General features: G+C 35.4%; 2 protein-coding genes across 2 annotated transcripts; both read left to right on the top strand.

The window, feature by feature from the left end:
* Nucleotides 1–4695: 4695 nt before the first annotated feature.
* LOC123540595 (uncharacterized) lies at nt 4696–13320 on the top strand. Its single transcript, XM_045325769.2, has 4 exons — nt 4696–4795; nt 8087–8143; nt 9300–9506; nt 10730–13320. The coding sequence occupies exons 1-4, from the start codon at nt 4780–4782 to the stop codon at nt 12841–12843; spliced, it is 2394 nt and encodes a 797-aa protein (XP_045181704.2). The 5' UTR covers nt 4696–4779; the 3' UTR covers nt 12844–13320.
* A 7349-nt stretch (nt 13321–20669) lies between these two features.
* LOC123540021 (uncharacterized) lies at nt 20670–21698 on the top strand. Its single transcript, XM_045324806.2, has one exon. The coding sequence runs from the start codon at nt 20670–20672 to the stop codon at nt 21696–21698; it is 1029 nt and encodes a 342-aa protein (XP_045180741.2).
* The last annotated feature ends 1628 nt before the right edge of the window (nt 21699–23326 follow it).

The following is a 23326-nucleotide window of genomic DNA, read 5'->3' as shown; positions in this document are numbered from 1 at the left end:
CTGTGAATTTTATTATTACGTTTACCTACCCCAGAGTGAAATATCTCTCAAAACCGAAGAAATAGCTGCATACCCGCAAAAACATTCGAACACACATGTAAATAAACTAAAGTATTAATAACATTCAAAAGTATTTCAAAATAATCGGGGTTCTTTTTTATTTTTGGTCAGGAAATGTCAGCATTATTTAACATTGTTGAGGCTGTCGTTACTTCTAGTGTTTCCTATGCTGAAAAGATAGTAGTATTCTTTTACAAGAATTCTGTGGTATTTTAAGGCTGTACATAAACTAAAAGATAAAGGTAGACAATCTAGAAGCATTAAGCCACACATAGCAAAGTTGGTCTATAGCAAACGCATTGTTTCAAATGCATTTTAGATACTAGTATATTGAATACAGTTGAAACTCGGTATCTCAAATTCAAAGGGAGATAACTGAAAATCGAATTAAAATGCTGTTTTGTGCACATGATTCCGGGACAGGACTTACATATGTTAGTCGCTTAGTTTTACTGTCTGTCAGTGTTGTATTACATTATTATTTATATTTATATGATTATATAGATATTTATATATATATATCTTCTCTTGCTCGGGAATATTTTAGGGTGCTTTTATATAACTGCACTTTCCTCCGTGCATTCTTATTCTCATGACCAGGTTAGTTTGTGTATCGCTATATTTTACCGCACGTTGTCCACGGAAAGCATTAGTTGTGACACGACATTATTTCAGAGATTTCAGTTTCCTGTTTCACTGGCCGATTTTAGTATAAAAATTATCATGCAAATGTATAATGTATTTCATTTTCTTTTAGTTTTGCTGTGATACAATCGATCAATATTATACATTCACATTCTAGTCTTCTTGACCCTAAGTTTAAAACTATGGTAAGTTTTACCTACAAATGATGTCAAAAATGTGTAGAATATTACAGTCTGCTGCGTATGTTTCAACAACATTGGTTGTTGTTCCGTTAACCATCTTATTTTCAATTAAAGACTACCTCGTCACTTCCTTACTTAGACAACTCAATTGAAACATTTTAGAACATATTAATAGGAAGCTGTCGCAACGATAAAGTTACGCATATCCTCTAGATTGTGAAAATTCCATCAGTGGAACGGAAAAATCCGCGACGATATTAATTCGCATTAATGTACGTAGTACATGACGATGCAACTGCGTGTTTGAATTAACCAGACTAACAAGAATATTTTGAATATCTTTATTATATACAGACCCGGTTCCAGAAATATTTGACTGGGGAGGCATCAGCTTGAACGAACGAAAGCCTCACCGGCGAGATGCATAACGCCGAGTGGGGATTGGTTCGATAGAGAACCCGTTGCTCGTGTTTGAGAGGTAAAAAAAATGAATTAAAGGTATGAAATAGTGGCCTGGGTGCATTCCTTGGTTTCAATTTTTTGGTACAGGAGGGGATACTCCCCTCATTTCAGGGGGATCAAGGGATCACCCCCTGGAAATGTTTTAAAATATAAGTATAAAATGATAGCCTTAGGTGCATTTGTGCTCTAAATTGTGAGGCACGGGAGAGAGTACACCACTCTTTGTAGGAGGTAAGGGGGTCTGCACCTGGAACATTTTGAAATAAATACAAAAAATGACAAAATGTGGTTCAGTTTGGGTCTAAATTTTAGGTGCAATAGGTCATTTCACAGCCAGCTCAGGGACGGCCCCTGAATCAAGGCCTGATATGCATGTCTCTTAACAAACAAACGATGTAAGCAGATTTATTTATATTTGTTGAATGGATGTGTTTCATATAATAAAATCTGTAAGACGATCCTTTGGAAACATATAATGCAATTTTATTTAATCTCGCAAAGCAGAATAATAGTAGACTCGGTTTGACGGAGTCTGAATTCATTAGTAAAAGTTGTTATCAATACATTTACCTCCCTTTACCTATCCTGCCTGGAGACAAGTTGTATGTTTGTTTTGCTTTAAACGCCGTTTTAACAGTATTTCAGTTATGAAATGGCGGGCAGTTAACCTAACCAGTGCTCCTGGATTCTGTACAAGTACATTCTGTTCTCCGCAAGTAACTGCCAACTTCCCCACACGAATCCGTGGTGGAGGACGAATGATTTCAGACACAACGTCTTTAATCAAATCGTCACGGAGAACATAGACTTCACCCAGGACTCGAACACACGACACCAAGATCGTAGATCTGCGCTTTCCCTATATAGCTAAGCGGGCGGGCTTGGAGACAAATTGATTCCGAAGTAACACGCACATTTAAAACTTTTTGTTTTGGTTTATATTTATTTATATTTGTGGGAAAAAAAACGATGTCTATCAAACTCGGGTGTAAAGGTAGAATTTTGTTTATCAAAATAAATATCCAGCGTTTTAGAAATTCCATATTTACAGACCGGGGTAATATAAAAACTTTATAAAAACATCTGAAAGGGATCGAAATGCATGTACTTTGTCTTTTTGGTCCTGAAATAAATCTCTTATGGGTAAAAATAAAAAAAACTGAAAATGTCTTAAAATGTGGTTTAAGTGTAATTGTCTACATTAAAAGCCGCTTTTTAGTAGCCCTACTTGTTTTAACAATCTCAAGATGTTAAAACAAGTGTCCATTGTTTGTAAATATCTATATCTCTATACTTCTCTGGAATGAGTATATTAGTAAATCTAATATGTAGATATAAGTTTATAAGGGTGACAGGTTTTTCAATTCCAGATTTAGTTCAATCAAAGTAAAGCGTCCGACAAACCATGCACTAGCAATAAAAACATATATCACAGCTTGTATTTTGTCAGATTGGTTTGCATTGAACTTTTCATCTTATTTTCAAATCCGGCTTTGTGTGTTTCCAGTGATATACGCATATTATCTCTCCCAAACAAAAGGCTTTTAAGTGGTCATCATTTAGCTGTTTAATACACTACTCGTTATCACTTTGTTTCGAATCCATTAGACTTTTGCGTTGAAAACAAAATGATTTATTTACAAACTAGACTTACAAAGTCTGTTGAGATCAAATAATCTGTAATAATATTAGTTTCTTCAATACTGACACTGATATTTTCTCAGAAAAACATTTTCTCTCTAGGCTCATCTCAACAGAGATAGAGGCAAGATATATGGTAAATTTTTTCAGAAAGTGGTATCAGAGAGGATTGATCTTATGGCCAGTGCTTTACATTTTATGACTCTAACGACTGATGCCAGTCTATTTACAAACCTGCACTTCCATACTTTCTAAGTAGAGCAACGTGACCTGCCAAGTGCGACAAAACCTGAAAGGATTTCTGATCACATGCATATAATATCAGAAAAAAAAAACTGCATTTTATACATATAATGCAATTTGCGACATTGCTGTAAAGTTAATGCTCGAGCGAATGTATGGCATATGAATTTAATCAGAAATTAAATCAAGGTTTTTAAAATGCTGAAATGTAAGTATATTTATGTTCATAACTGTCGAAAATAGATAACGTGCTTAGGCAGATTACAAAACTAGGCACAGAAACAAGATTTCTGAAATGTATGCTGAAATGTAAATTTCATTCTGTTTACTACTTTCTGGCAGCAACCGTTTTTATTACATTGGCACGGTTACTTTTTAATGTGTATTGCCCTTGGTATGGTGTTAAGGTTATTTTACTGTAAATATACATGTTTATTTCAAATCAATCGAATGATGATGTGTTTAGATAATGCGGAAACAAACATAAACTATCTAAAATGATTATCAACATGAAAACATAAATCAAAGATTGCTTGCAGGAAGTAGACATTTAGATATATTTGACTGGTCATAACAGATAGGGTTGACTGTATTTTGTTTCTTCAAATTCACAGACAGGTGGACGTCGGTAAGGACAGAGCCATATCGAAACTTCTTTGAAATTCCTTGTTTTCAGCCTGCATGATGGCATGAAGTAATCCTGGAATGTCTGTTATAAATTGTATAGTTACTTTGCTCTTTCTAATATTGTTTTGTTTAACGTAACACCGACGCATTTGTAGATCATATGGCGTCTTTCCAGATATTGGTCATGGTAGAAGAAGACATTAAGGGGCCTCTCCGTGCATCATTTCGGTCATCGGTGGGCGCCTGGGTAGAACCCTAAACCATCCGTAAACCAGATAGATGTATGTAGCTTCTTTATATAACAAATTCAACACATGGCTTCGAAGCCGCAAGGGAATGGATGAGTGATTCAAAGTCAGTGACTATAACAAAGACCCAAATTCTACGCCCTACATGTGGTTTCAAAGCCGCAAGGGAATGGATAAGTGATTCAAAGTCAGTGAGGATCCCTCTATTTTTTTACTATCAACCGAACACATGTAACATTAGCTGCATGACATCTGTACTCTGAGGCTTAGAGGCAGGCACTATTTATGCAAAACAGTTAATGTATTCGTTACATATCACAAAATTGACGCGTAAGTATATAAACTATGTCGTTGGAGCTAAAGACATATTAAGCTTTTCTGGGCAAATTAGTCTTTTATGAGTGCACTCAAATAAAATCCATGCAATATTTAGGCCGTAGTGCTTTAAGTTCAACCATACTTATTTTTATTTTTAAATTTACAAATTGTGCAGAGATAATAACATTCCGACGACACTAGGTTTTTGCTTGATTATCTCTACTTTGCGGCCTTAAAGGGTTCATCATGGATTTGCCTATTAAATTAAGAAATTTGGGTCATCTTTTCGGCTGTTATCTGGGTTTAAAAATTGAAGTGAGGAAAATATTGCCATATTTGATCAGAGTCTAGCTATGGCAGGCTTGACTGGTAAGATTATAAATTTATTGCAGTATTTTTTTTTTCAATTCTTTTTTATTTATTTCATTTTAGTGGTTGTGGTGTAAATGACTTTATTGCACTTATCATGCTCAAAATTGTATTATATTTCTATTTTGCTATTAATCGCTTTCATTTTGTGTCCTGTCGTGTTGCATTAATTGATCTGGTTAAAACATTCTTTAATTTATGTTCAGATTATTGTATGCGTTCTTTTTGCCTGCATTTTCATTCATTGTTGCTTCAAATTCATCAAACTGATGTAATTTAGCTGTATTCTGTGTACTATTTTCTGGATATTTAACGAAAATATATTGACTGTTTAATCTCATTAGCTGATTAATGTCACTTAATGTTTGCATTTTGGTTGTATTATTTCATTGTTGGCCTTTTCTTTATATTACTCATGTTGCTGCTGTACTATTCATTGTTTGCTCTTGGTCCTCAAAAGGTATCATGTTGCTAGTTGTTTTTCATTTATTGAATTGATTATCTTGATGCATGAGCTTATTAATTGTTTTACTCATTTTCGTTTGTCTGACTTTTCAGCATGCATAGAATGCACTAAATCACATGAAAATTGAAATCTTGTGAGAAATTTGCACATTATTCTGCAAATGTAATATATCATACATTAAACCTAGAAAATACAAATACATTACCACTCAAAAAAGAAACACTTATTAACTGTAATTTCTTTTTGTTTTTCTTGTGTTTTGGCTGTCTGCGTGAAGAGCTCCTAAATAACTTTAAGAAGTATTGAAAATGTCAAACACAATGGAAAAATGCCAAAATAGAAAGAAGAAAGCTATAGCCATTTTGCTGTATGTTCAAGAAAAATCGTGACATCAAATTCTTTTGTGAGCGTTATTTCGATGATGTCATCTGTTTTTGCTCCATGTAAAATAATTCACAGTACAATTATCATTATTCATATTTAAACACAAATGGCAGTTTTAACAACCGATTATAAATATTTATAAGTAGCTTCGACTTTGAATACCATCATCCTTTATTTCATTTTTTAATCCCCCGCCGTGGCGGAGGGGTTATAGGAATGGTCTGCGTCCGTCCTTCCGTCCGTCCGTAACAAAATCGTGTCCGGTCCATATCTCCTAAACCCCTTGAAGGATTTTCATGAAACTTGGGTCAAATGATCACCTCATCAAGACGATGTGCAGAACCCATGAGTCAACCTTGTCGGTTCAAGTTCAAGGTCACAACTCAAGGTCAAAGGTTTGAGCCTGCCATTTTGTGTCCGCTCTATATCTCTTAAACTCCTTGAAGGAATTTTATAAAACTTGGGTCAAATGATCACCTCATCAAGACAATGTGCAGAATCCATGAGTCAGCCATGCCGGCTTAAGGTCAAGGTCACAACTTAGGGTCAAAGGTTTGAGCCTTCCATTTTGTGTCCGCTCTATATCTCCTAAACCCCTTGCAGGATTTTCATCAAACTTGGGTCAAACGATCACCTCATCAAAGCGATGTGCAGAACTGAGTCAGCCATGTCAGCTCAAGGTCAAGGTCACAACTTAGGGTCAAAGGTTTGAGCCTTCCATTTCGTGTCCGCTCTATATCTCCTAAACCCCTTGAAGGAATTTTATAAAACTTGGGTCAAATGATTACCTCATCAGAATGATGTGCAGAAATTATGAGTCAACCATGCCAGCTCAAGGTCAAGGTCACAACTAAGGGTCGAAGGTTTGAGCCTTCCATTTGGTGTCCACTCTGTATCTCCTTAACCCCTTGAGGGATTTTCATCAAACTTGGGTCAAATGATCACCTCATCAAGAACTCATGAGTCAGCCATGTCAACTCAAGGTCAAGGTCACAACTGAAGGTCAAAGGTTTCAGCTCTGTATCTCCTAAACCCCTTGAAGGATTTTCATGAAACTTGGGTCAAATGATCACCTCATCAAGACGTTGTGCAGAATTCATGAGTCAGCCATGTCAGTTCAAGGTCAAGGTCACAGCTAAAATCAAAGGTTTACCCTTTCACTATCCATAGCAGTGGCGGGGGATTTAGCTGTCTTTCAGACTGCCTTGTCTTCCTTGCGGATTGATGTCATTTATTGTGACTCAGTGTTTTGCCCGTTATTTTGCTTCCGTCAATTACTTTTTCCCAATTTAAGGTAGTTCTGCACGTTTGGATCGAATTTTTTCTACAAAGTAGAATTTGATTAAACTAATACTTTTCAAAACTTCGGAATATACTTAGAAAACTCAGAAAATAAAAACGATAGGGTCGTGTTCTTGATCTTTTACTAGACTGATTTGAAAAATTAGGACTCAAATTTTTTTCATAATGGGAGTCTATGGAAAAATCACAACTTTTATAACATTTCCGCAAATAGAATTTTTTCTACAATGTAGATTTTAATGAAACTTCTCACAATCGTTTAAAAAACATATGGCCTATAATGTGGTGAAATAAAATGCGTAGGTCTGTGTGCTTATTTTTGAGAAATCTGACCAAGATTAAAAGGAACCGCAAATTTCAAGCTAATTTTAAGACATTTCACAGCATATTTTAACTTTAGAAAGATAGTTACAGTGCCGTTGTAATAGATTTACTCACAAGTTTCAATCTATAAAAAAACTGAGTTTCATTTCCATACGCCTAATCTAGGCTTTTATTCTACGTTTTCCGGATAAATGACGTTATGCCATCACTTCCGGTTTATCATACGTGCAGCAGAGGAGAATTACCTTAATTTGCTAAATAACGTGAAAGAATGAATGTGAAGAATTTAGTGAGAAATATGTGCACGTAATACTTTGCATTGACCGAAGAAACTTCAAAATTAATCCTTATAGTTCTAAAACAAAGCTCTTAAAACATATAATGTTTTATTAAAAGTGTTTTCAGTTTTTTTTTTGTTTTGTTTTTTCGTTTTGCGCTAAATACTTCCAAGTCAACTTTTAAAAATACCTTTGACAGTGTAATGAAAATTGACTTACACAATATCAAACCAGAAACATGCACGTTATTGCCATTTTAACAGTTTTACTGTTGTATTTTAATAATTCTCATGGCGTCAACATTCTGTTCTGTTTTAACCGATATTTTCGTTACGTCAACTGCTTTTATGTCAGTAAAACAACACAGTAATATTGGTATCAGTTATATTTCAACACAAATGGCGCTTTTATTAAATTCTCTACTATCACTGTTATCTGAGTACTTTTTCACATCTGGAGTTACTTAAATATAAAATGCAGTTAGCAAAATAATAGCAGACGGTTTCATTAATTTCTGTATTTTGTTTTTTAATTTAGGATCACCAAAGTTCCTTCTAACCCTCTTGTCTCTGGTGTCGCTATGGTTCCTGCAAGGCAAGTATATATTGTATACTTTTCTAAAGAAATATAACTCCTTATTGGGTCATAACGACGAAATGTCGCCCAACAATAATACCAACATACATTGATTCTATGTAATAAAAATGCATACAGATAAAAAATTCATTTCAGTATACTGTGGGTATTTTAAGTTTAGCCTATATTGAACACGGGTTAAGTAAACAAAAACATCACCAATTTATCGGCTCATTCCTTTGTAGTCATGTTTTGAAATCCATAATTCTATTTTGATAACACATAATATCGTTTGTACCTTCAAAATATTTGCACTAGGTTATACACGAAATTATTATCTTGCGTCTGGGTTATAAACAATAGCATTTGATTATAAAGCGAAGTGGTTATAAAATGAAAAAGTAGATAGTTAATTGGGTCCTATTTAAGATTAAGTACTGAGTTGCTAAGATTGTTGGGATGTTCTTTGCTTGCATGAAAAGCATAGTCTAATTAAAACCTACGTCAAAATTGCATTCCTCTTTAAATTTCCCGATGATAAACATTGCAACATGCAACACTGATATCATATGTATATACCTCTTGCAAGTAGTTAAGGCTCATATACCTCTTGCAAGTAGTTAAGACTTATATACCTTTTGCAAGTAGTTTAGACTTATATACCTCTTGCAAGTAGTTAAGGCTTATATACCTTTTGCAAGTAGTTAAGGCTTATATACCTCTTGCAAATAGTTAAGGCTTATATACCTCTTGCAAGTAGTTAAGACTTATATACCTCTTGCAAGTAGTTAAGGCTTATATACCTCTTGCAAGTAGTTAAGGCTCGAGGGCAGCAGTGATTTTGATAATAAATTGGTTATTGTTTAATCATTATTCAGGTGAGCTGGTAATTACATAGTTGCCCTGTACACCAACACCAAATATGTCATTTTGTATCCGTTACTTGCAATAATTCTTTGAACAAAAAACGCTTCACTTTTGTCTCCCGTCTCCTCTGACTCTGTCGGAACAAACACTGCAATATTAAGGTAGCAAAGGAAACTGTATAGATACAAATTCAAAACGTACCGATTGTAATTGTTAGTCCTTAGAAAATTATATAAAAAACATACTATCACTTTCTAAGTGTTAAGTTAAGTTAAGTTAAGTTACTGACTTTATATATTTTATTCAGGACACGCAAGCGGCGGCAACATGAATGGTAAATACCTGGTAGCAAGTGGGGGAAACCAGGGGGTACCATTCAATGATGATTACACAAGCAAAGGTCACGAATATTTCGATGTATACTCTCCAGAAATTGCCACACATTATGGGGAGGTTTTCTGGACAGACCAAGGCAACAACCCTCTTCCAAAGGAAATCATCGACAGGTTTAAAGGTACAAGATTTTTTCTGTAGTCTTTTTGTTATGGTCAATATTTTACCATTATAACTATTGTAGTTCTCTCTTCATGTCGGCGATTATCATTAATACCAAGTCACCGTCGATTATTTTACCAACGATAAAAGCCATTGGTCTATAAAAACACCCGCATTTAGTTAAATTTCTGTATGAATTTTATCGATGAAGTCATGCCCGTCTGTATTGTTTTCCTATTTCTAATGAGAAAAAATATGTATAAAATGGAAAAGATCATGTATTAATTTTCCATTACAAAACAGAATATAATAATTATTGAATTCATCCAAAATACATATTGCCTATCAATTCGTCCAGTAATATGCTTTTAATGAGTCTTCATCCAAATGTATCGCTGTATTATTCATAAGAATGTTAAATGATCAAACAACAAAGCTGTTATTACAAGTCACAAGCAGTCCTGTATGTTCAACTAACCACAAAGCGATAGCTGTATAATATTTGAGAGTGGTACTCTCGGGAATGAGTTTTCCCGAAACAATATTGACAGGTGCCTCTATGGTGACATGTCTCTGTTTGACATCTGGTAATTATCAGAGAGTACATAAAGTACTGGTTAGACATCCAGTGTAATCTATTGGTAATCATATGACTTAATATTTATTCGTATAATGTTTGATAGAGGAAAACAAAGTACAGCATCTTCAGGCGACATATGCGACGAGCAAATGTGATACAGCGACCTTTTTTCTTATTTAATGAAAAGTCAGCAGCAGCCTCAGAACAAGAAGAACATGCATGTTTTCTCCAATTGAGTTCTTTCATGATACATTGCATTTAGTTAAGTTAGTGATATTTAATCGCTGCCATTGTATAATACTAAACGCATCAAGATGAAAAAACAAGGAAAAATATACAAATGGCGCTCAGAAGGCTGCACCACAAAAAGAAACAACTTAATGCATTGATGTTTACTTCCCTAAATGTTTAGAGATATACAAAGACAAAGTAATACCCGTAGACAAAACATACGAATTTACAAAATCAGTAGAACGGTGGTTGGTAGGACAATACTGTACAAAGCAAAACCCTTTCTTAATTCTAGATATGTTCCAACTTTACCAAGTCAGTGCAAAACTGTGGAGAATTTTACAAATGAAACAGTAAGTCTGTTAATTTCAATATATTTATTTTTCAGGAATAGTTATGGCCTTAACACAGAATCTTTATTATATTTTCAGGAAAAGTCATGGCAATTACAGGCTACGAACAAGACCAGGTCATGGTATCGCCAGTAGGTCAACCTGGCGTCAACCCTGATGCTGATGTCTCCGTTCCGATTAACTGGGCATATAACCACCACTATATGGCTTGGATGACTGGAGATCATTCCGAAATGGTCCGCATACCTAACCCAGATCCCAATGACGTAAGTGCTCACGGTTCGCCAATGAAATGGATGGCCGTAGACAAACCATCAGTCGGAGAACGCATTAATAGAAACATACCAACCAGTCAAATGTTTAGCGAAGGTAATGGTGGTGAGTCAAGGAAGAGTTTCCACGGATATCCAACCGGATATGCTCAGTTGATTGACTCTCCAAATACGTGGCACATTACCCCAATGCAGATAGATACAAGGAACCGTGACTGTGGTGTTACACCGAAAGATATTCATAACTGTACTGATCACACAGTACCGGGGCCTGAACCCAAACAAGCAAGATATGGACGTGGAATGCCGAAAGGTGGATCGCCCTACTCCGGATTACTGGAATGTCCATGTAACAGTCGATATGGTGGGGATCCGTTAATATATGGCAAGGATGCACAAACAAAGATTGTAAGTCATCATTACACTTGTGTATCGCAGGCATCCTGTAAAACTGCAACAGTTGGGAGTGATGTTGAGTGTTTCAGCTCTGTTGAAATGCTAGGAATTAAGGCAGATAAGAAGGTGACGGTATCTTCTCCTACAAATGCAGTCCCACATGGTTGCACAGTACAATCCTCATCGGACGGTACATGGACAGTTACATACAATAGATTTCCGAGCTCTGCCCAATGTTCTACCTCATCCGCCAGATCTGGCACTCTGCAATTTGACATCGGAACAAAGGCCACCATTGATCTTAATAGTACAACAGCAATGATCACTATCTCCGGTCCATCTAATGTTTGGTTTGGAATCGGATTCAACGCAAGTCACATGGCTGACTCTCCATATACAATTATCGTGAATTCGACGGGAGTTTACGAACGCCAGATTGGTACATGCGGAAGTGAAGCTGAGCACTGCCCCGGTGATCCGCTGGAAACTAGTGTTACAGTAGTATCCAGCAAAGTTGCAGATGGAATAAGGACAGTTATGTTGACACGACCCCTAAAAGGAAAAACAATGAAATACTACACGTTCGATCCGTCAGCACAATCCCAGATAAACATGATCTCCGCTATCGGATCAACCCAATTGTTTGCATATCACCAGAACAAAACGTCAGGGGTTTTGGCATTGATGGCTAAAGGGGAACCAAACTGCATCTGTGATTTGGGTAGTATTGGCAAACTGTGCGAAACAAATGGTACTTCATGTGACACATTTACAAAAAATTGCGTACCACCTCCTGCTGGTGACCTACTTAGTCAAAGAAATCCAACATGCAACTCAAAGCAGTATGCTGGTGGTCTACGATGCTGCAAACACAAGCGCATTATGCTTGATGCGGATCAGCCAATCAGGCCTGAACTTTTGAGATATCACATGAAGTTTCGATTTTGGTTTCAAGTATATGAAGCAAACGGTGAGCAAGTATCCCATTACGACCTCCCACGTATCTACTACCAGACTGAGGCATGGGCTGGGGAATACGACATTCCTCCTGCCTTTGCACTTCCAGGGAAGCCTATTATAGGTTATCCTAACTGGCCAGAAAAGACTCCTTCTCCCGGAACCACATGTACCGGAACTTGCCCAGACGGTGACGACTGTGAGTGTGTCCACACAATCACGTTTAAATGGACCGTCAGCAACATCCGGCTAATATACGCTGGCGGACATTGCCATGCACCAGCTTGTATCTCAATGGAATTGTACAGGAACGATACCGGACACGAGATGGAGTTACTTTGCCGACAGGTTCCTGTTTACGGAAAGGGTAATGTTACACATGACAAGTTTGATGAAACAGGTTACATCGCCCTCCCACCTTGTCTATGGGGCAATGATAAGGGGCTCAATCCTTCGGTTCTGTTGCCGCCAAACACTCCAATGGTGTCGATTAAACACAACAGGAATACAAACATGGGTCATTTTGGTGAAATGGCATCGTGGCAAATGAGAGGAACGTCTTTCTAATTAAAGCCTCTTTGCAAACGTTTATCAAAACATACAAAAGAAACGGTGCGAAACTGCAAGTGCGTTTAATACTGGATGTTTCGTTTTTTCATATACTTTGATAATTGCATGATACTTTAATAAAACTGATGATTGATTCAGCCTTCATACAATGAAGAAGTACATATCATTGCGTCGGCGGTTTCTGTGTTTTTATATTTAGCTTAATTAGGTTTTGAATAATATCTAATGGTTTTCTGAGGCTAGAAAAAAATCCCACTTTTGTGACGAAGTCGTATGCGAGCTTTGATTTTATTTGAGGACAGCACTGACATGTGAAACTAAATTACAACCGTCATAAATTTTTATGTATCTATATTCCGATACTGACTGAAATGAATACAGTGTAAAGACTTTAAATTGTCTCGTATCATTGCAATGATTTGATTTTTGTTAATTGTTTAACATGATTTTAATTAAACTGACGAAATATTTTAATCATGATGTTTGATTGTTTTGTTTCTGTTTGTTGATTTATTCGTTTGTTATAATAAACATTTTGGGTGACTACTTAGGAGTATGATCATTCCATAATGTTTACTCTATTTGTCTCCCTTCAAACGTTTTGATTCGGCAAACGTGTGTTCTGTTCTGTGCTCTAACAGACACACGCAGACAGCAAAAGGAATTCATTTTGACAACAAACATCGTGCTTAAATTACTTGTAGGCATAGGAAATAGAGATCAATATAATTGCACCTTTACTAATCCTACCAGGTGTTTTGTATTACAAAAGTGGTTCTATTGTGACACTTTGATACAAGCAAAACTATATTATCTGCACTAATATTTACCTACTGGTACTTCATTTTATTATTGGCTTGTTAAAAGTTAATTTTTTACCATATGTAAGTTGACAGAATCATAGGAACCATGTCTTGAGAGGTAAATCAAACACAAATGAATAAATCTTAAATGATTTTGTTGTGTAAAAAAGTATGATATTGTGTCTAAAACAGTTTTCATTTTCCACTCAATTGTGTAATTGCAAGGGAAGTAAACTAATAGATCTCTACTTATAAGTACTGGCCCAAGGCAAGAGTTGTCATTCTTTGTGGATCACAAATTTAAATTAAAAATTAAAACTTCTGTTATTGATATTAACAAAACTATCATAAACTTCACATTTGTGAAATCATTTTTGATTATTTCAAGGACTTGAAAATCAATTTCTAGACTTTATTTAATGTAATACTATCAATGAAAATTTTAGGGTCTATCTCTATTACTTGTTAGTAAATAATATCAGAAAATGTCATTTATGAGGATGTTAAGTAAATACTAGTTTTAAATGGAATTATAGGAATGCTATAACTAGAACAGAATATTTTTTTCTCTTTATTTATCGAGTGCCTTGAAAACTATCTTAACTTAAAGGTTATCATAGCGTCTATTCTGATGACGAACGGGGTTGGGGACGGGGCATACTATAAGGCACCTCCGACGACAAAATGACAAAACGATAGGGGAACATTTAATATAGTACATGTGCTTTGATAACTAGAATAGTGACTTAAAAACAAAGGCAATCCGCCTTACCAGGTCCCGTATTTATAGTTCATTGGATTATTTCGTAAAACCCAAAACTGTAAACGACGATTTTTTTTATTCGTAGGAGATTTTACCATTTCGCATTGTTACTAGCGTATGATATAAAGACACATCCCTAATACCAACACAAGATAAGGGGTGCAAATAGCCATGTAAGGTACGCCGTAGCCGTTTAATGACTTGTTTTTTATGTACCTAAACGCAATGGTAAGAACTCGATGATTTGAGTAATTTAATCACAATTATTAAGAAGGCACAGAGTAAAAGCACGTCAGAAATGACGTAAAACACGCATGGTTAGTTGCCATGGGTTACAGAGTTCAGTCCTGTGCGCATCTATTGGTAACTACATTAGGTATGATTATATATTTAACCAAAACTATCAAAATACTGTATAATAGTGACAGTTATTGAGCGGAAACACTAGATCTTCTGTAAAGAATATTTGCATTAGCTCAAATTGACTATTTATTTTTGTGTGTGTGGGGGGGGGGGGGGGGGGGGCATATTGCGAGTTTTCCAGCTTTTAATGGCGAATGAAGACTCTAGTTGCTCTCCAGGCTGTTTCCGGCTTGACTGGACACCTGGGTAGAACCACTGGCTTTCCGTAAGTGTTGCTTCTCTACATCCAAAGTGAGGTTTCGAACTTTCGTCATGGTTTCGAAGTCGCCGACCTTAATCAATTTGACATTGATATGCTACCAAGGTATAATTACTTTATGTAAATAAAACTCATGTCATCTTAAAATGTGTAATTAAACTTACGAAAGTTATTACATTAAACTGCTAGTCGCTCGTGCAAATAACTATTAAATCAAATACCCTTTAGATTCTTTGCATGAAATAAACAGGAAACCGATTCTGCATTGTAGTGCAACTACAAGTATGGTTTTGCATAGCGAGTTCATATTGAGTTCATTAACCAGGAGAGATTCAAACGACGTAAAAGATGATTTGGTGAAAAAGGCATATTTCATAATTGTTACGCCAAACAATGGGCGATCATGCAACTGAAATATGATAAATGATTGGAACAAAAGAAAAACGGTCAGGAAAGATTTCCCAAAAGAACAGGGCACCCTAAAGGCAGCCATAGAGCCATACATCGCAAAGTAGGTCCGCAACAAAAAGAAACTGTAACGGAAAAATATAGCAGACGGATTGCTTAAAATCCGACAAGTATACATTTAAATTACAAAAATGGGTAAGGGTTAGATAAAAGTGTGGAAGTCGAGGGAAAAGTGGGAAAAAGCAAGGATGAATATTCAACAGGGAAAACCATTCTCTAGAAACGTAGTCTCCCTACACCGCAAACCACAACAGCGAAAACACGCACGTACACAAGAAAACACACACAAAACAGTCAGACTTATGAAGGGCACATAACCTCAGTCATAGTTAAACCAGAGGGGGCGTAAATGCAAAGGAGAGATGGGGGTAAAGTGCAGAGAAACACCAACACCAAGCAAGACAATATACGTAAACATAAAATTCGAAACGGACAAAAACCAAGTTGAAAATAGGCGCACCGCCTTGGAACAGTAAGTGACCTAAGTAAAACGATCTGTTTTTTCTTTGTTGTTGTTGTTGTTTTTAGTGCCAAAATAAAACATGCAAAATAGAGATATATCAATCTATTTTTATAGCCAATGTTCAAAAGTTATGAGTTGGCAGTTCATTTTATGCAATATGTTATTGTATTTTTTTTTCATTATTTGAAACAAAGAAATTCACTGACAAATAACATACTGAATTGTGATCAAAATGCGTTTAATGGCTTCCCTTGGATGTAACTGTAAATCTTAATACTTACCAGGATTCTTTGTCTTACTTCGAGATTGTTCAGACTGTCAAGGTATTTCCTGTGCAGTACTTGATTTTGTTTTTGTGTTTGGTTACACTGACACAGCACATGGTCACATGGCGACTTTCCAGCTTTTGATGGTAGAGAAAGATTCCAGTACCCTTTCTAGCATTTTTTCATCACGGACGGGCACCTGAGTAGAACCACCGACATTCCGTAAGTCAGCCTGATGACTTCCTCACATGAAGTCTTCTACTATAAGAAATCAAACCCAACCCAGAATGCAGACATAATTATTTGAGGCAGCTGTCAGACCAAGAGGTCTAGGCCTAGGAGGAGATCCACATTCGAAATAATGTCCTGAGTGACACCAGTGGTTTTCATTTACAATTTAAATCGGAAAAGTTTTCACTGGGCCTTAAATTGTTTCAGTGTAAATTAACAAATTAAACAATATTCTTCAGCATTCAATAAAAATGTAATATCTTACTGATGTAAAGGCTTCTGATTTGCTTCAACGCCTTTTCCTAGCTTAGCTTTGCTTTCCGTCACTACCACATGTTTGGCTATTTGAGATTCATGCCGGAACTAACGAGAGGAAAAAAATATTTCAAAATGTATAACCGTGATCTGCTACAGTTTGCACTAATACAGCCTTGTCCCGATTATTGTTAAATCTTTTTTAACCTCCTATAACCCAAAGTTAACCTCAAGTACCAGTATGTTCCAGAATATTCGAACTCGTAACATAATTATTACTGTCAGTTTCATTTGATTTTATAAGCGGAGGTAACTATATATAGGGAGACATGGGTTGAGAGTGTCAGCGCGATAGTGGTCCAGATGAATATAGACGGACAGTTTCTCACACCTCGAATTAGAATATAATTTTTGAGAGATCAAAAAATCAAGACGTTAATATACATATGAAAAGCTCGACCCTCAATGGACGTGTTTTGAGAAAAAAAAATTAACATTTTCCCTTGACCTTGCCCTTTGAAGATTTGCACAAAGACGCATGAGAAAGACAATATAACTTCCATCACTCGTCCGGGAAAGTTGTAAGTTCACCAAAACCCAGAAAGTGCACAGAGTCAGAAGTAATATATCTCCTATGGTGTGTTGGGTCAGGTTTTGGGTAGCCGTATGGTATGCTAGGTGTCAAATTAAGTTATACACCGCATGTGATACACTGAATTAAATATTATGTACACTTATAGTACAGTGTGCCAAACATTTTATACCCCTTTGGTACCCTTAGTCAAAATTCATGAACCTCTACGCTGGTACAAACAATTTCAACTACTTATGAATTGCTCGGTCAGTTGTATATGTATAAAACATATCCATTGACCGTTAATGCTGATTCCGGCTGATTCCACCTCAATTTCTCAACCTATTCTAGATGAAATAGTCTGTAGTTTATGTGATATAATGCATGACCTATTTAGTGGACAAGGAATGGTTACGTGACACTGAATAGATACATTACATAGAATAGAGGAAAATACATTGATTAACATCATTTCATCCGAAAGGCGGAAGAATCACTCATAAGACTTTACAATATATTGGAATAATCCGATATCAAATGCAAATTCCACACATTTGCGGTTGTCTTTGCTAACTGTTTTAAGAATCTTTTAAGATGATTTCACGCTAGGCATGCAAATGATCGAATATTCATTTCCCTATCTGAAAGCTAATGTCGCTTATGCCAAGACGGTTAAACTATGTTGTGCTGTATTATTTATGGGAAATAAATGGAAGGAATGATGATCGCATTAGTTATCTGTTGTGTTAAAGTGGTATGCACGTTTCTAGTATCAGAAACAAAAGCAAAAATATAAAAAAGTGTAATTTTTATTATCCGTCTATACCGATGCAGATTTTACTTATCAAATCTTAAGTTGAAGCCACACATTTGTATTTTGTTTAAACAATATTTTATTAAACAAATAGCATGTGATTACAATACACTTCTAAAAAGGCAAGGGATCGAGTAGTAAGCTAATAAGCTTTTTTAAGAAAATCTTTCCCGAATATTTAATATTTGTATTTGCCGATGGTGCTATAATGCAGTCACCAGGAGTCTTTAAAAAACAAAATGTTTATTTTGGCACTATGACACCTAAAATAATATTTCCAACCCTTGTCTGTCTGAGGTATTTAATTGCACATATTATACATTTTTTCCTCAAATTAAGCTTAAAATCGCGAAACATTTTTTTTTTATATTGATTACGACTGTAAATAAGTCTTGAAGTGGATCCGTAATTTCCCATTTGATTAAATATTCTCGTACTTTATTTCGGTATCATTCAGCCATAACAGAAAATTGCTTTTTCGTAACAAACCGAAGAATTCCAAAATCATATACGGAGAAATACGTAATTTAACGGAAAATGCCGAATGTCTTTAATCAAGTGTAGACTACACTTGTCTGCAATTAGATTCTCCTGTTTAGTTTTGATTTAGCTTTTCGCAATGAATTAATCGTTCCCAGTTATACGTAACGGAACTTGTGCCTCTTGCGATTACAAAGTAATTGTAGACTCTGTTAATAAGTTGAATTCACCTGGTAATGAAGAAGATAATATTGAATATCGAAAGGTAAAAGTAAATAAATCATTACAACATTACGTTTGTTAAACCAGTACATTATATAGCTTCTATTGCATGCATGTGTTACGAAAATAAAACCTTTTATTTATTTTTTTTTTTATCTTATTTCTTCTTGTTGTTGCTTTTATTGATACTTGAAACCAAACAGTCGAAAACAAAATCACAAATCCACACACGCAAGACATTCCTTATAAATGACAACAACAGTTCATTACCCTAGTTGTTTAAAAGAAGGATGTGTCCAAACTCGAAAATGATTGCGGTATGGAATTACGTGCTGTCTACAGCTGCTTTCTACAACCAGAAGTCCGCATATTTCAAGTGACAGTCAATTTAGATTGAATGGCATCCCAATAAACATGTTTATTGGGTCTTCTGATGCATATAATAATTTTTCTATCAGCTATATGTCACAACGTGTCAGTCTTTATTATTCTCAAATATTAATGCTGTTTGTACATGTCTGTAATTTGGCAGGCTTTAAAGTAACATTCATGTAAGTTAGAGCGTCTTAAATTGATTTAGTGTATAAATGGATATGGTTAAAATTTTGATATAATTATATACATTTGAGTAACATTTTATGACATTTTTCATTTTTACATTGTAGTATATTTTGTTAGAAATTTATTGTAAGATCAAATATAGGCGCATAAATGTGTCACAATAATTATTATAAGCGTATACGTTTATTTACCAGATTCTACAGTATTGTAAAATAAATTCGAGTTGTAAACAATGTAATTATCACTGACAAATGTGAATGATTTGGTTACAAACTAGAACTGAAAAGTCGAGTCATATCAAAAACAAATGCAAATTAACTGACTACAAGCTAGAACCGTCTTCATTTCCATGAATGCCTGAATTTAACGCGCTCTTATGTATTGGCGGTAAAATGCTACTTGAAAATAGATTGTTATATGGCAAAACCTAGCTTTACCAACATAAATCGACCATATACAATTTAAAATACAAATGAATAAATATAATACAGATTTCAAATGCATCCACACATGATTACAACAATTCTATGCTAATTTGCTTTTTGCCTAATTTATTATACCCCAGATAATCTGTATATAAGTTTTTTGTAATAAGCCACATAAGTCCTTTCCTTGTTCCTGCATTAAGTTGAAAATTTAACGACTAGAGTTAATATTCTTGTCGTTCAGATGCTTGGAAACTTAACGACTAGAGCTAATATCCTTGTCGATCTATTCTTCCATAGCTGAACTCTAAATCGTGATAAATCAGTCCATTATCGATGCTAAGGCATCAATTATTTAACACATCGATTTGAGGCATCGATATTTGAGGCATCGATTAGAGGCATCGGTTATTTGATAACCAATGATAATCAAAAATACTTGCCTTGTTCTGAAAATCGCCAAGTTAGACGTTCGCAAATCTGATATTTTAGATCTAATATATTTTGTGTTCTTTTAACTTTAGGAATACATTGAAGATGACGACATTCCATTTCGAAGAAGTTTCAAATAAATGTATCATTTATAGCGTATCTTACTCATATTAAACTGAAACTGGGATTCCAAAAATGTCAAATATTACTGCATTAATTGAATTTTAAGTGCATACTTCTGTCCTTTCTTTCGTTGATTGAATTGGAATTCTATGAAAGAAACAGTTGTTACAAAATAATCCATTTATTGACCAATTTGCATTTGTTAACAGATGTCACATTCAAATGAAATGTATCAATTGAAATATCTCCTTAAACAACAAAATAACCGTGAAAATAAATCCAAACATGATACGTTTCAGACACCAAAATGAATACGTCGCTATGGATATTCATAAACTTGTATTTATACTGTTGATAGTGCGTCTGCTGTTGTGCTGTGTGGATGTTGCTTTGATACGCGATCACGTCAAGGCACAGTCCATTGAGAGAAGACGCAGTGCCTATAATATATGGACAATACACTTTGTCTCACCGCAACTGATGTACTCGATGAAAAATCATTCAGCTTCTGGCAAAGAGGATATCTATTCTTCAGGCGGTAACAGTTTACATCACAATACATCTCAACACGAATTTGATAACTGGACCATACTTCTTACATTTAATAACGAATATTTTGATTTCTTTCAAAACTGGTGGTGGTTTTTTGTTCGTCTTGATATACCCGTTAAAATTTTAGTCATAGCCGAAGATGGTGACGTATTCAGGAAGATAATGGCAAACTATGCAGAATACGCCTACGTAGAGAGAAGTGACCTTGACATTGAAGAGGAAATGTATTTTGATACTGATGCTCGTAGGAAAATAGCATTTTCTAGAATCTCCCATATACTGAAGTATCTGGAAAACGGCATAAATATCTTATACTCCGATATTGATACAGTTTGGCTAAAGAATCCTTTTACCTATTTTACCGGAAGTTGTGATATGTGGGTACAGATGGAGGACGAAACAATATATTCCACCGGTTTCATGGCAATGCTTAGTAACAAAAAAACGTTTAATTTCATGCAACGATGGAGACAAGTTTTAAAATATAAATTGCAGGATGACCGGCCGGTTTTCAATGCATTGTTGAAATATAGCCATATACGGCCCTGTCCGCTTGACGAAAACAAATTTTCTTCTGGGCCTACTTATAAGCGATTAACGACCAGCGAGCGTGAAAAAGCGGTAGTTGTTCATAATACAAATTTTGAGCTGGCTCATGTCATGAAACGGGAAAGGTTTAAACAATGGAATTTATGGAACAATGAAAGCAAAGCACAAGATGAAGATATGGAAGGTTTACCTAGGGAAGAAAATGTGAATGATACAAGATCAGAGGCGGCAGAAAACCTCGAATCATGAAAAAATTAAATTTACGTAATATCAATTATCGATGATTGCTCTCAAAGATATGATACAGGTATCTTATTATTGGTGGATTATGGATTAGTGTATTTGCGTTACCCTTACTCCGTCTTATGCAGGTGCTGTCATTGTTATTGAAAACATTCAAGTATCAAAACACTGACTTAGTTTGGCAATTACTTATCCAAAAACAAATGTGATGTATTTTCTGAATGTTTCACCAAAACCCTGTAATTGAATATGCTACCAATATAGTGCATATTGTGACCTAATTGGTAAATTGATCGTCTAACTTTTGTCTTAAGCTATTCATGGCAATCCTATGTGACACAGTAATAGAATCTATAAAGCATTTATTTCTTATGCCACAGCTGCTCAACATAAATTAAGTTCCTTAGATTCGATTAGCCTGGGAATCCAGTGTGACAATTTCTTACTCATTTTTTCTATCATCACTGATCAGAAACTCAATGTATGTCAATTAATACATATATTAGCTCAAAGCGGTAACTTCAAGGCTACTACATATGATTTTTTTGTTCTGACAAAGCACAAAATATCAACACCTTCCCAGCGATAGGCAATTCAATAGGCAATTATTTGCTGAAAATGTAGGACAGTCTGGCATTTCGAATGAACCAAATGAATTTGTTCGACCTGCTGCGTTCTCAGTCTAATTTAGACTATACCAATGTTTCCCATTATTAAAATATAAGCAAACTGCCTCTGACAATGTCGTGAACAGACTATTCTGTAATAGCAGTTGATGCTTAACCCTAAGCCTGCTGGCGGCAGATGATTCTGCCTTTGCGACCAGTGCAGACCAAGATCAGCCTGCACATCCGTGCAGTCTGATCATGGTCTGCACTGTTCGCTATTCAGTCAGTAAATTTTCAGCGAAACCCCTTTGAATAATAAATGGTACTGTCCAAACTGAAAGATGGACCAGTCCATTATAGAAATATAGCAGGGTAAGGGTTAAAGACGTATGCTAGAGTCTCTGTATATGAGATGGGCGAAATTTTTCCCAATAAAAGAATTTCCTCAAACTTTGGATATTGAAGGACAATCATCTAAGAAACAAAGATATCAAACAAAAGTCATGTGTCACCGTTAATGAAAAAGAATTATCTGCCATTGAAAACGGCATTCTGTGGGGAGATGTATAAAAGAACAGATCTGTAAACAATCAAAAACAGTTTTCCAGTTTACAATACTGTGTGTGGATAAAAGACATCTCACTTACATACAAAGTGCCAGTCCGTTTTCTAAGCGTCAGACAATCTCAAAACGGATGTATCTGCAACCACGACGGCCTTGTCTGTTACAATATTTCATGTCGCTTGAGGACTTATTTCCCTTCAAATATTCAGATATATACCTGTGACATATCTCTGCCGGAAGAAGTGGCAAAAAGAGCAGTTAAGCTGCGAATTTCACCCTAATGATTTGGAACATTGAGTTTTTTTAATCTATATTTATTGCAAAGAAACAATGATCGTGGGCACTGCATCAGTTTTGTGCCTTATAGATTAATACGATTTTTAAAAACTTTTTATCTTTATTTCGGTATTTTTTAGTAGGTCTCATTCAGTCAAATCTCTGTGCTAAAGACCTCCTCTGAA

The sequence above is a fragment of the Mercenaria mercenaria genome, chromosome 16, assembly GCF_021730395.1.
Source record: "Mercenaria mercenaria strain notata chromosome 16, MADL_Memer_1, whole genome shotgun sequence".
NCBI lineage: Eukaryota > Metazoa > Mollusca > Bivalvia > Venerida > Veneridae > Mercenaria > Mercenaria mercenaria.
The sequence above is the reverse complement of the archived record's forward strand: the minus strand, read 5'-3'. Positions and strand labels throughout refer to the sequence as shown.

Coding starts and splice junctions, on each gene's coding strand:
- LOC123540595 (XM_045325769.2), top strand. Junction 8,144..9,299: donor GTCGCTATGGTTCCTGCAAG/GCAAGTATATAT, acceptor TATTTTATTCAG/GACACGCAAGCGGCGGCAAC. Junction 9,507..10,729: donor AATCATCGACAGGTTTAAAG/GTACAAGATTTT, acceptor TTATATTTTCAG/GAAAAGTCATGGCAATTACA.
- LOC123540021 (XM_045324806.2), top strand. CDS start 20,670: ATGGATATTCATAAACTTGTATTTATACTGTTGATAGTGCGTCTGCTG.